At 38.5% G+C, this 13,139-nt stretch overlaps 1 protein-coding gene across 2 annotated transcripts; it reads right to left on the reverse strand.

Moving 5' to 3' along the window:
* Nucleotides 1–1,936: 1,936 nt before the first annotated feature.
* LOC116247077 (oxysterol-binding protein-related protein 4C-like) lies at nucleotides 1,937–11,036 on the reverse strand. 2 transcript variants are annotated; one of them, XM_050075812.1, is made up of 7 exons: nucleotides 10,933–11,036; nucleotides 10,206–10,403; nucleotides 6,734–6,979; nucleotides 4,710–4,806; nucleotides 3,928–4,216; nucleotides 2,855–2,957; nucleotides 1,937–2,318 (listed from the first exon to the last, which is right to left on the reverse strand). In XM_050075812.1, the coding sequence occupies exons 1-7, from the start codon at nucleotides 10,933–10,935 to the stop codon at nucleotides 2,067–2,069; spliced, it is 1,188 nt and encodes a 395-aa protein (XP_049931769.1). In that variant the 5' UTR covers nucleotides 10,936–11,036; the 3' UTR covers nucleotides 1,937–2,066. The 2 variants fall into 2 exon arrangements, with proteins under 2 accessions (XP_049931769.1, XP_031474890.1); XM_031619030.2 differs by having other exon boundaries at nucleotides 1,938–2,315.
* Between the last annotated feature and the right edge of the window lie 2,103 nt (nucleotides 11,037–13,139).

Below are 13,139 nucleotides of genomic sequence, written 5' to 3' on the forward strand. Positions count from 1 at the left end.
AAATCCATGCCTCCAACTTGGAAGATTTATTTGCAACTACTGTGGCCTTATCGATTCTACTTGCTGCTCAATAAAACATGAATAAATTTCTTAAAAACGTGTGTTTGACTATATATATATATATATATAAAATGTGTCTGTGTGAGGGAGATAGAATTGGGGTGGGGTTGGGGGAGAGAAAGAGGCCAACATTCAACCAGTCTCACGGGGAGGCTAACATTCTTCACCGAGGCACTCCCCTAACTTCTGCCTCATTCCCACCTATCCGCCGAAGGCAAGGGGGTCGGCAGGGTGCCGTTGTGGGGGAGGTGATGGCCTCCCCTTCCTCATTATCCCACAAAAAAAAGGTCCTCCTCTGTGATGGGATAAAAAAGGAAAGAAAGAAAGAGGCCCTGTCTTATTATTTTATTAAAATATGTCATGGTGGACCGTTCAAATGGATATCTGACAGGGACTAATGGTTTCATCAGCTATATATATATAGGGGGAGAGAGAGAGATGCAACGAAAAGTAGGGCTGTGCAACTCGACTTGAACTGGCTCAAAAAAAAAAAAAAAAAAAAAAAAAGAACCCGGCTCGTGCTTCATTCGATTATAAATGAGCTGTGAGTTTGAGCTTACAAATATACTCGAAAAGATAAACAGAGTTGAGTTCGAATTCGAATTTCAGGAACTGACTCGTTTATACTCGGCTCAACTCACACATGTATTCTACATAATATTGTTAAAGCCAGTTCACCAAATCATTGGTTTTAAGGTAAAAACAAATTTTCACAAGTTAAAACGCTTACACGGGTTAAACAAGTTACACAAGTTAATGCTTACTTAGTTAATACCTAAACGAGTTAAATGGGTTAAACAAGCTGAGTTCGAGCTAGAGCTTGCTATAAAGAGTTCGAGCCTATCTCGAGTTGGACAAGCTTGGGTTTGACTCGACTCGTGTGCAGCCCTAACCTAACGATAAGCCCAAGGCACGTATGAACGGGCATCCATGGCTGTGCCTCGTTTTCTCTTTCATCCCAGCCAATGCAAAGCCAAATAGAGCACACGAAAAATGACCTAATAATATCGTCAATCACGATATGAATGCACCCAACTACTCAAGGGGGAGAATGACAGCAGCTAAACAAAGAAGGAAGTGGCCCAAGCAGGCCATTTTGCCTGAATGGAAATAAAGAAAAAGACCCTTCAGATACGAGAACACCCTAAGTCAAATAAGGTACCTCAGGAAATATATTTTCTACTTTTGTTGATGGTGAGAGTGGCCTCCTACACCAATTTGATCCAGGGTTTTCAACTGAGTGCTTAGTAGAGGAATTGCCACTTAAGTGCCAAAATAGGAAAGCCCAAATTGGTTGTTAAGAGTAGGCAATTTCTATTGACTACAAACATGGATGACCTCTCTTTCCGACTCTTTTAACTACCCGGCAGACTGCAATCTCCAGCAGCAAGGCCTTTGGCAGCTCCAAGCTGCATCCTGTCCTCGCCATTTATTCATACTCCTCGTGTAAGTGTTCGCTTCTCAGTGGAGCGGAGATATATTTTAACTGCCTTTCAAAACAGGATGATAAAAAAGGCAGACAAGGGCACATACATGCTGGAATGATGAGATCACTTGTATGTTTCATGACTCTGTTTTTCCCTTTCCCATCAGTAAGCAAGCTGGGTTAAGCAGTTTATGACAAAAAGAAACATTCTGGGCATTGAGCTCTTAACCTTTTTGATCTGAAGGTCTTGAATCCAAATCTCTAAAAATTCATTCTGTTCCTATTGGGGAAAGCTGAAACAAGAAGCCATCCTATTCCGGCTGACTAACTTTGTCCACGCGCCCCCCGCAAGTGTACATGATGCCTTGTCTGTGCCAACTATACTAGTTCATGTTTTTATTCCTTTTGTATGTTGGCTTACTGACATAATGAAAACACTGGCACATTTGAAAACGAGCAAGAGAATGAGAGACCCCTATATGTTATTATACAAGTCATATAACATTGATCTGCAAAGGCAATGCAAAAAAATGAACAGTATCACATCTTCACTTTTTCTGTAGGACTTTCTATATCACAGTCAAATTACAATAGGTGCTGCATGAACTAAGGATTTCTTTGGTGAGCACTCCCACCCATTCTCCTTGGTTCTCACCAGGCTGAAGTACCTGGGGGACCATGAAATTCCGTTGGAGGCTCTTTCTCTTTGTAATTTTCTCTCTCTTTCTTCAATCCTCTTCTTGGCTTCCCTAGCACTGTCCCAATCATTGTTCAGAATAGCTTTGCTCACCTCAGCCCAGACCAAGGATGACTCGCTTGGTAGAAGCCCCTGCTTAAAAATGATCCAGGTGCAAATTAGTTAGCTTCTCCTCTAAGAGAGAGAGAGAGAGAGAGAGAGATGAAAACTAATGAACTTGGACTTAAGCCTAACTCTAAGTTTTTGAAGCTTGATGTGGCAAACTTGACTGAATCAAACTGGTTTCAAAATGAACCACAGATTGGTAGGATAAGTCAGCAATTTGATGCATCATTATTACTACAAAAGAGTTGAATATGCATGCAGCTGTTTTTGAATCCACTCCTGTGAAATTATCTGGATTTGGATATGAAGCCATCACAATCTAAGCTTTTCAATCGGTGAAATAATACTTTGGTCCCATATTGATCTTCAAGCAGTCATCACATTCCAGATCCAAGCTGGGGTACCACTTGATTCAGAGACATGGCAGTGTCTGTCTCATCTATGATGGATCACTGAACCATTTCACACAAGGTCAGCAGATACAGTCAGACCATGGAGATAACTTACTCTTGGTATGTGTATGGTTCTTAAATTATTGTCTTTCAGTTAGTTGGGAGCTTTAGTACCTTTTTATCCTTCAGTACAGGTGTCCTGAGTCCAGCTAATGCTTTCCTTGCATGGTATAGAATAGAAACTTTGCCAGTTGCTACTTCCTTCTTGGTCACCACCCTGTAGACACAAAAAGTTGTTTATGAAGACATTCATTTTCGTTAAAAAAAATATATCTAATAAAGTAGTAATTTGAGTTAAAAAAACAAATTTTGCACTCATTATATGGAACTATTATCTTCTGATTGGTGTCTGAGAAATTGAATTCGATAGTATGCAGCAGTTGAATGTAGAAGGATTAGCCAATGATGTGAATGCAAGACAAAACAGCTGCATGCAACATCTCCTCATGCTTATCACTCAAGCTTGGTCCTGAAGAGTAAGAAAGGTGGTTTACAAAAATCGATCATATTTTTTAGCATACTCGAGTTCCACAGATTGAGGAGCCTTCAAATGCGTTTTCTAAGTCCAGCTTAGAGGGAAAATCAAGCTACTATCTCCCCCTTTTCAGTCATGTAAATTGAAGTAATTTATCTAGGCCTTCTTAACTGCATATATATTTGGTTATAGACATGGTTTTATATCTGTTTGTTGTTGATGTGATTGATTTGCAAACTATATGCAGTTTCTCTGTCCATGCTATACAAATGGGAGAGAAAGTCACTTCGGTGTTTGAGCATGCCATAGAAGTTCTGTCTCGTAAAGATAATGTATCAGATACCAGGTAAATCATGCAACTTAACCAATGATGTGAATCTAATTCCACTTTTTGTGGATTAGCCCTTCATGCTTATCACTTTGGCTACAAATGAAGTTAAGCACACATGCATGCATGTTCCGACTGTACAGACTGTAAAATCAGGATAATTTTGCAAATGCCATCACCCAAGCCGCAGCAAATTGAAACAGACAATAGTAATCTTCACTTAATTTGGTTCTTGAGTTGTAATGTTTGTGTAAGGTAATTTACTTTTAAGTGCTGTGTAGTTACTAATTTTTACTGTTCTAACCAGCATGTAATTTATGGAAGTTCAAGCATGTTAAGGAATGCAATTTCCGAATCTGACTTTCTGCGGAAGATGCGACTTACTTGTCCCAATGACCATCGAGCTCGTATAAAGTTGTCTTTGTCAACGAATCAAAAACCTTCCCTTTAATTACTCTGTTTCCTCCAAATCCAAGAATAGACTGTCCCTTGTAGGTCAGAATGGCCTCAAGGCCCGACTCAGTGCATCGGACCGTTACGTTTCCGACCCACTCAACTAGTGGAATGGGCAGGAATCTGATAACGAGTTTGGGACAACCCATCACATAGTTCTCACCATAATTCTGTAGCCTTATTTGCCTATACCCCTGAATTACACCTTCTACTGCTGCACCTGGCAGAAGGAAAAAAAAAGAAGAGAAGGAAGACAAAATTTTGAGATTTTCTACCCATTTCAACGGTAAAAATGATCTTCATTATAATTCCAACCAATTATCATTCTGTAAATATTGCGAAAAAAATTGTAAGCTCATGTTCAATGTGCAGTTCCCCATGCACACACACACACACACACACACACAGAGAGAGAGAGAGAGAGAGAGAGAGAGCGTTTTCTTTGGTTGAGACATGACTAGGGGAAAAGTTCACTAGTGATTGCCACAAGAATGGATGTGCTCAATCACCAAAAACGAAGAGGATGAATTTGAAAAATTTATATGGAAAGAAATTAAGATAATTCTAGAAAATAACTGCAGGAGGAGTAATGTGAAAAGTTCGATAAAAAAGCCAAAGAACAGTAAATATTTATGCCTCTCCCGAGTCCTTTTTTCCACATTTGTGGCACCAAGAAAGGAAAACTTTACTTGATAATTTATGTAGGTACATACCAGTGAACCTTGGGACAGGAGTGTGGCACCAAATCAATTCAATGCCCCTACCCTCATCTGTTGCATGAAGAGCTGACACAGGTGGGTGATGGGATACCTGTCATTTCAAGCACAAAGGAGAAAAAAAAAAAAGTTTTAAGCATCCCATCTCTTATATTCGCAGGTTATAGACCTATGAATTTTAGATTCTCCACAAAGCCACATTTATGTTACTGCAAATCACACTCCTAAGATGCGCAAGGTTAATGATGAAATAGACCTCGTTAACATTCTGTGGAGGTCCAATAGAACTCTCTCTCTCTCTCTCTCTCTCTCTCTTTCTCTCTTCATAGTCATCACTTAGGTTGCAAATTATTAAGTAGGACTGTCACCGACAGGTGCAATTCGAGAAATTAATGTAAATTCATCTGCCTTCCTCTCCCGGCTGAATTAAGCAAAAAGCAGAGAATGCTAAATTACCGACAGGGTGTCAGGACTGGTTTGACGAAGGACCTAACCGTTACTCGGATTCGAACCTGTCAGATGTAAACTATGTCTAGGTTTATGTGGTAGACTTATATTGAAACCCAATCTGATTATTGTTCTTGTCCTAGTTCCTCTTCTGTGATAATCCGACTAAGTTAAATTCAGTTGGGCATCTGATATATTTTTGTCTTTTAAAATCTATTTCTCAACTCTAGTATGCATGAATCAACTGTCTAATTCTAGGGACAAACGCTACATATATACCAGAACATGGAAAGAAGATACACACTGTCGCTGTGAAAGGAACCATTCGTGGACTCTGAGCAGCAGTACTGAACCCATGAATGTGTGAGCCACTCAGCCTGAATTTGTTCCCATCTAAAAGTAGCCATTCTCTACCTAGCGCACGATAGTTGTCTGGTGTTCTCTTCTTTGCTTATCCGTAGCTACATTTCATCTTCTCTCGTGACATTTTGAAAGGCAGAAAGAATTTTGGCTAGCTAACAGTGGTTGACCGGTCTAATTACCTTTTGGAAAGACGTGAAAAATTTTGCCATGGATGTGAATGAAAGATATTGTTGGTCTGCATAAGAAGCAAACATCGACCGATACTAAGTTGCCTAATGGAAATCTCAAACATGGGTCCTCATTTAATTTATTTTAAACCATACGAAGGCCCATATTTTCATTATAATCTGTTCAAAGAAAAGCATAGACATCCATCTAGTCTATTAGTCATGTTATCTAATCACAGCAACAAGTCTCTCTATCTTTGTCCGACACATGCATACAAGCCCGGCCAAACAATGCGAGTTCATGCACACATGCAGAGCAGTAGATGTGTATATACATGTACAGCAATTCCAGTTCTGTATATGTACTTGTATGTGAAGTTTACATCTTGAAACCATATAGATATGATATCCATGCACAAAAAACCTAGAGTATGTTTCTTAATTATATCGTCAGCTGGAAAAATTTTATAATGGCTTTAAAATCCACTAGTGGAATCTAATTTGACAAGGGTAATGGTCCGTTACTGTCTACCCAAAGATTGTGGTAAATTCATGAAATTATAATACAGTGTTTCATGAATCTGCTTCAGTCTTTGGGACAAATTCATAGAACCATAACAAATTAATCCTATTGCCAAACAGCCCCTAAATTGTAAATAATACAAAAGAGACGAGTTTAGCTTAATTCCTGGGGTTTCCTTCATAAGCAATCCCATCCACGGGCGGATTTAGACAGAAATTCCGGTGAAGGGGCCCAAATAGTACAAGTAATATATATATATATATATATATATACACACACACAAAAATACGCACACACACACACATATGGCTCCACCGCTGATTCCATCATACTTCATGTTTTGTGCGAAAATACTCATTATAACAGACTTCAAAAGCAGCCAAAAGAGAAACTTGATGAGAATTAACTGGCGAAGTCATATAATGAAATTCTTGGCCGGCATCCACGTCCAAAATGAAGTCGTTAGACTGATAAAACCTTGTTAAGATTAGTTGGAAAAGGAATGGCCAAGATGCACTAACCTGCTCAAGCAAGACATTGAGGCTTCCCATGGAAACATGATGCGTTTCTCCAAGAATGGGGTTGAAAGGAGCCATGCCAAAGGCAACCGGCCTAGTTGTGGAGATGCACCAAGCAACTGCTGCATTGAATCTCTCTAAGCTGCTCTTCCCCTCGGCGCACCTGCCCAGCAGATCTTCTCCAATGGAATAAACACATTCACCATAGGATTGAAGCTGAGACTTTGGCATGTTGAATGTTGGAGGAAGCTGCTCGCCGTTTCGTTTTCAACATGCAAAATGGTTAGTGTTACTGAAATTCATGGTATATAGGATTATTTTCCTGCAGCTAATTAGATCCTTTTAGTTATAAGTTGAACATTGGAGTAACCAACAATGGGTTGAAGACGCGTTGCATCGGATTCAATGCCCCTAAACTACCATCATTAAATTATAGACAGAAATTTTCAATTAACCAAACATTTTGGCAGCTAACTTGGTCGCCAGTCAGCTCTAAAGTCCTTTTAAGTCTAATTAGTTTAGGATGCAATCAGAAACAGTTTTTGGCACATTTCCACAATCTCAATATTCAAATGAAAAGGTGATTAGTGGGTTGCACAAATCCATTTGACCTCCCTCTGGTATATAGTTGAAGTTTTTCTAAATAGGAAGTTGCCCATGATGGGGAAAAACTGCCCTACAATGGGAAAAAGAAAAGAGGTACCAATGTATTGTGGTATGTGAAGCTGGTTATATGTATCGCTTGGTGTACAAAAAATTGTTTACCGAATAGTATAATGACTAATAGTATAATGACCAGAATACTCTCCTATTCTTCTACAATAATAGACAAAAAAAGTGGTGAAAAAGTTAAAAAGTGAAAAAAAAAGAAAACCTTTTTTAAAATCCCCAAAATACCCTAATTTCCCCCTTCTAGTTTTTGGTGCATATATCAGCTAGGTGCACTACACACATGCAGCCCACATGCTCATACGAAATAATAATAATAATAAGGCAGCTGCTTCATCCAATGCGCTGCTTAGCAAAAAATTCCTCATATATATATATATATATACGTGTTCAACACGTTAATTAACCAATTTGCAGCCCGCTCATTTCAAACAATTTTAATTCATTCTTTACTACAATTTACGATCTTTGCTCAAATATATATCACGAAATATATTTGGAATAACTTTAGATAATATTTATCTTAAAATCATGGTATGATTTATTCTTCAATTAGCTTTTAGAACTCAATTTACATGTCCAAAAAACATGTTTCTCCTGGAGGTCGATTTGTATTAAATGTGCAGACCGCATCGGCGTAATTGGTTTTCAATAAAAGACCATTACATATATAGCATCTGGTACTCATCCCACTCCTAGAGCATGAGTGGGTCAACGCATCTCTCTCTTTCTCTCATTCTCATGTGTGTCTGTGTCTGATTGGGTTGTCCAATGACTGGCCGCTCGGTTGCTATCTGGCCATTTCGGCTAGAAAATGACTGTTCCTCAAGAGTATATTGAAAGAAAAATCGACAATATCTGATCATGTGAATCAGGTTTCGTAAGAGTTCAAATCAATACTACAACTTAGATTTTATATAATCTGATCCATACGTCAGCTTCTTATAAGGATTTTCTAATTGATAGTACAATTTTTGGACATTCTTACTGTAATCTATGGCCAGGTTCTAAAGATGTCGGGCCAACGCAATCGTCGGACAGCCACTAGCCGACTTCAGCTCTTCACAGACGGTCATTCCATCCATGTGATATTTTATTTGTTGATGAATTAGATGGTCTGGTTTTAGTTCCAAAGCATAGCCACAGATTATGTGTATCATAAAAAAAAAAAAGCACATAAAAACTGGTCAGTCGAATAAAATGTGAAAAAATGCTTTTTCTAAAAATATCAAAAATGAAAAAAATGCATTTTATTCGGTTTTTTTTTTTTGGTTCATGTTTCATGTTTTGACATTTTATCGTTTTTTTCAGTTTTTAGTTACCACATTTTTCTTTCACATTTTTTCTTTTTATGTTTAATATTTTGGTCACTTTTCTTTTTCTGCCCAAAAGGTTAATTGCTTTAAAATTTGCCTAAACTTTTTCTTTTTTTTTTCTGTCAAAAATAAGTTTGGAGTTTTATACCCATACGATTACAAAACCTCGCACAAGAACAATATTTGTGGCTATTGTGTCAAGTATGTGTTTAAAACTGGAACTGCAAAATCAAGCAAATTATAACTACTGAACTGTCATAGGCAGCTAACAGGAAATTAAATAAGCTAAGGCCATGTTTGGTGAACGCCGTTCAGCCTTCAAGAAGAGGTGAGGAGCCTTAATCAGCTGGGACACCTGCTTTATTTCAGGGCCTCCAAAATTAATTAAGCCCAATCCCAAGAAAATGATGCCATTCTTCAGATGGCGAGAAACGGTAGAAAAATCTTGAAGAAGCATCTCTGTATGAGAATCTATTGGATGAATGAAAGATAAAGTGTTCAAACGGATAGGGTTGGAATATGAATATAATAGAAGCAGGAATATAAATAGGGAATAGAATAATAAGATAAAAAGAATAATTTTGCAAGCAAAGAATATTTGCCATATATATATAATATATATATAAGGAGTTGAAAGTTTGTTGGGGTAGCAATTTGCTCAAATTCTTGGTGGTTTACTTCTTTCATAGTGATGACTAGCATATTTGGCCATTTTTTATTTTAGACTCTTTTTAATGAATTCCAGAAGTCTGACATGGGATGAAAAGGCAACTGACATTTGTCTAAAAGTGATTAGACTCGGTGTTCCAATGGGTGTTGGCGCATAGATTTTGGGTCAATAATTGCAGGCAGCAAATAGCTAGTTCAAGTGATATGAACATTTATAGCTTTCATATTAATGGAGAGGAAAAAGATGCACTAGTTGGCAGGCATTTGGTGGGCAGCAGGTCTCTAGTTCAAGTTTTATATGAAAGGTCTCTAGTTCAAGTTTTATATGAAAGGAGAGGAAACTAGTTGGCTTGTAGGGCGAGCTTTAAATGAGGCGTTGGCGTGCCCTTTAACCTTGGGGCAGGGGAAGAAAGAGAGCTTGGGCTGTCACTAGAGGGGTGGATTTCCTCTTGAATATAATTAAGAAAATGGCAAGGGAGAGAGAGAGATGGCATGACAAGAGAGAGAGTAAGAGATTGTAGTTGTTGGCAGGAGTAGAGTTTTATCTGTCTGTAGTTGTTAAATTTTAAATTTTTAAGAAGTGGCAATACATAAAAGAGAAAAGTAATTATCAGTATCAATATAAAAATAAAATATTTTGTTATTAGTTTGTATGGGCAATTGCCGATGCAATGCACACATCGGCCCCCTTGTGGGAAGGTGCATGCATGCAAAAACGGGACCAATTCACAGTTAGATGTAGAACGAACGAGAATATTTAATAACATTAAAACGAGAAGAAAGGGAAAACAGGGGGCGCGCGTTTTATGGGAAGGGGAGACCTGGAACTTGGTGAGATCGGAGCCAGGGCGCACAGACTTGAAGAGGCTGATGACCTTGGGCACGATGCCCGGCGCCTTGTGGCTGCTGGCGTTGTCGCTGTCGCCCTCGAGTGTCATCGGCGCAGTCAAGATGGGCTCCGCCGGAATCCCCTCCATCTCATTGTTAATATTCCCTTCCTCCTCCACCCGATACTGCACCTGCAACCCCGCAGAAAAGAGATGGTAAGCCAGAAAGGCCGACGTCTGGCGAAGGCAGGACCACCATCCATTTCTTTTTTCATATCGTTCTCTCTCTCCCTCTCTCTCTTTCCGATGGCCAAAGCATGACTTGGCTCAGGGCCACCATGGTATGTTGCAGAAAAAAGCATCACTTTCTGTCTGTTATGTGCAGGGCTGTCAAAGCCAAGCACCACCTAACCTGAGACCATCGCCTCGGCCAACTAAGACAGGAGAACAAAGATAGAAAGCATGGAATCAAAATGCAAAGAAGAAGAAGAACAGCGAAAGGAAATTGATGGAGACAGCAATGGTAGAGAAGAATGCTCAAACCAACTGATAAAATTCTGCAACAGAAAAAAAAAAAAAAAGTGCACGTTCTTTTGCCTGTTTCTAATGCTGGAACAGATCAGTAGAGTACTGCATGGTTAAGCAATAAGTTGGAAAAAGAAAGAGGTTTTAAGAAGAAAAGAAATGGATTGAAATGGAGAGAGGAGGGAAGAAAGAATACCATCTTGGAGAGAGAGAGATCTCGACAGAGTATCGTCGTTTCTCCTCACGATGGGAGAGCTGTTCTCTCAGAATGAATAAGAGGGTCCAATATATATAACAGAGGAAGTAGTATTTTTTTCTTCAATAATATTAAAAAAAGGGGATAAAAAGTCGCCTGATACCCTGCCTGAGTTGCTGAAACGACATTAATGCCCTCGTCGGGAGGCGATGTTAGTAATGAGGCTGGCCAGCTAGCTGTTGGTGCTGTTCCTTTCTGTTTGACTACATGAAAAACTGCAGCCACGAATGAAAACGTGCAATCGAAATCCTACTGCAACAGCAGCTGCTTCAAACCATCCCATCTCATTTACATTTTATAGAGGAAAAAGACTGAGAATGGAATTGAAGATGAGCACTGGTCCCCAACTGAACTTATTGGGCAAGAATAAGAGAGGAGACCTAACTAGCTACTGCCCTGCTCTAGCTAGCCAGTAGTAATGCCGCCATGTGTTGGTCGGTCCCATCAACTACTGGCGGGGAACCGCCCCAGCAGCATTAGAGTAACCTCAGATTTCAGGTCTCCAAGATTTCAGAATTGTGAATTTAAGATGAGGTCCACCTCCCTTCGATCTTAAATTTGATCTTAAGAATTTAAATAAGAATCTTAAGAGTAGATCTTAAGTTTGATCCAAGATCTTTAGTTTGATGAACTATAGATTTTACCTGGACCTTTTGCCACATCACTAAAGACATGCCACATCAAGTACATGTATTTCAAATATGGAATGATAAAATGTATTAATCTTTAATTAGCTGTAGTGGAACTCTACATTTATAGATTGCCATGGAATCTGTTTTTGAGTTCACATCTACTGTGCAGATATTAATAATTTTTTTAAGAAAATTACTTGATATTAGCATTTTTATTAGCAGACAGCTAGGCGTCTAAGGTGGGTTTGAATGTTTTACATCCACCAAAAGTATACTGAAATTATATTAATAACAACCAAAAGCCTAGGCATACTTTGTATGTTATTTTACTAATTGTGCACATAGTTGGAATCAATTAGGCCTGGGCAACGGGCCGGCCCGGCCTGGCCGGATGCCCACCCTTAGAATCAATTAGCAGCTATAAAATATTTTCCAAATTGTGGTTTTTAAAATTGCAAATGTGATTTTCTAACAAATATAGTAATAATAATTCACATGACATATGAATATTTGAACGGGTCTGATCTGTTCCATCACTGCGTCACTGATCCAACACTAATTTGTTAATGCAAACTCAGATAATTAAGTCGGGTTCCACTGGAAAATCTGTGATACAAGATGTACTTGCATGTAATCTGATTTCAGATATTTGAGTGTGTGAGATTCAATGAAGGGAATGCAAACAAATTAATCAAGATCCAACAACTACTCTGGTTCTTACTTACCTTTTCTTTCTTACCGAATATGTACTGCATAATCTGGGAAGATTCGGGTCGGGAATTGGATAATCTGGCCCACTCGACGTCCCACTACTGGGCTTCAACGTACTTAATCTCATAAAGTAGTTTCAGTGGGCAACTGCGTAGACCGCAGAAACTCTACAAAAGCGTCTTAAACTTGATCCGAACTAATAAATCAAATTCAGAAAAAAGAGAAACCCAAAACATGCAAGGAAATTAAACTTGTAAGAAACGAAACCCCACCAACTTTGGAACGTGAAATTAAAGAAAACAGTTTTATTTACAAGGACACACATTATATATATAACTTTAGAGTCAGCTAGTGATGACAGAAAACATGAAAATAAGGTGTATATATATATATATATATATATATATATATAGGTTGATCAACTTAACTCATCATCTACTTAAGAGCAAGTTCCCTTTCCTTGTGGCTTCAAACAAACATGCCTCCCTCCATTTGCAATATTTTTTCATAAGAGGAGCACTTTTAATTAAAGGTATCGAGTAAAAGGTTTGAAGTAAGCTTAACTTGAGAAAGGAAATCATAGGCTAAAATAGTAAGAGCGTGATTGTGTGAAGAGGAGTAATATTTGATAAAGAACAAATGAACAATGCAGTTTTTTGTTTTTTTGTTTCTAGGGTTAACAGAATTAGATTCCGACCCTTAATTGATGGGTTCCATAAAAGCGTGGCCCTTATTAGAAAAATTCATACAAAAGGTTGTCTTTTTCTTTTCTTTTCTTTTTTTTTTTAAATTTATAGGCAAAAT

Source organism: Nymphaea colorata, chromosome 2 (genome assembly GCF_008831285.2).
Source record: "Nymphaea colorata isolate Beijing-Zhang1983 chromosome 2, ASM883128v2, whole genome shotgun sequence".
In the NCBI taxonomy this organism is placed as follows: domain Eukaryota; kingdom Viridiplantae; phylum Streptophyta; class Magnoliopsida; order Nymphaeales; family Nymphaeaceae; genus Nymphaea; species Nymphaea colorata.

Bases quoted from the DNA above. Each gene is read 5' to 3' on its own strand.
- LOC116247077 (XM_050075812.1), bottom strand. The intron at 4,217-4,709 runs GTATGTACCTAC...TCCTTCTGCCAG, and splicing joins TCCTGTCCCAAGGTTCACTG to GTGCAGCAGTAGAAGGTGTA. The intron at 2,958-3,927 runs GTAAGTCGCATC...TTGTGTCTACAG, and splicing joins CTCGATGGTCATTGGGACAA to GGTGGTGACCAAGAAGGAAG.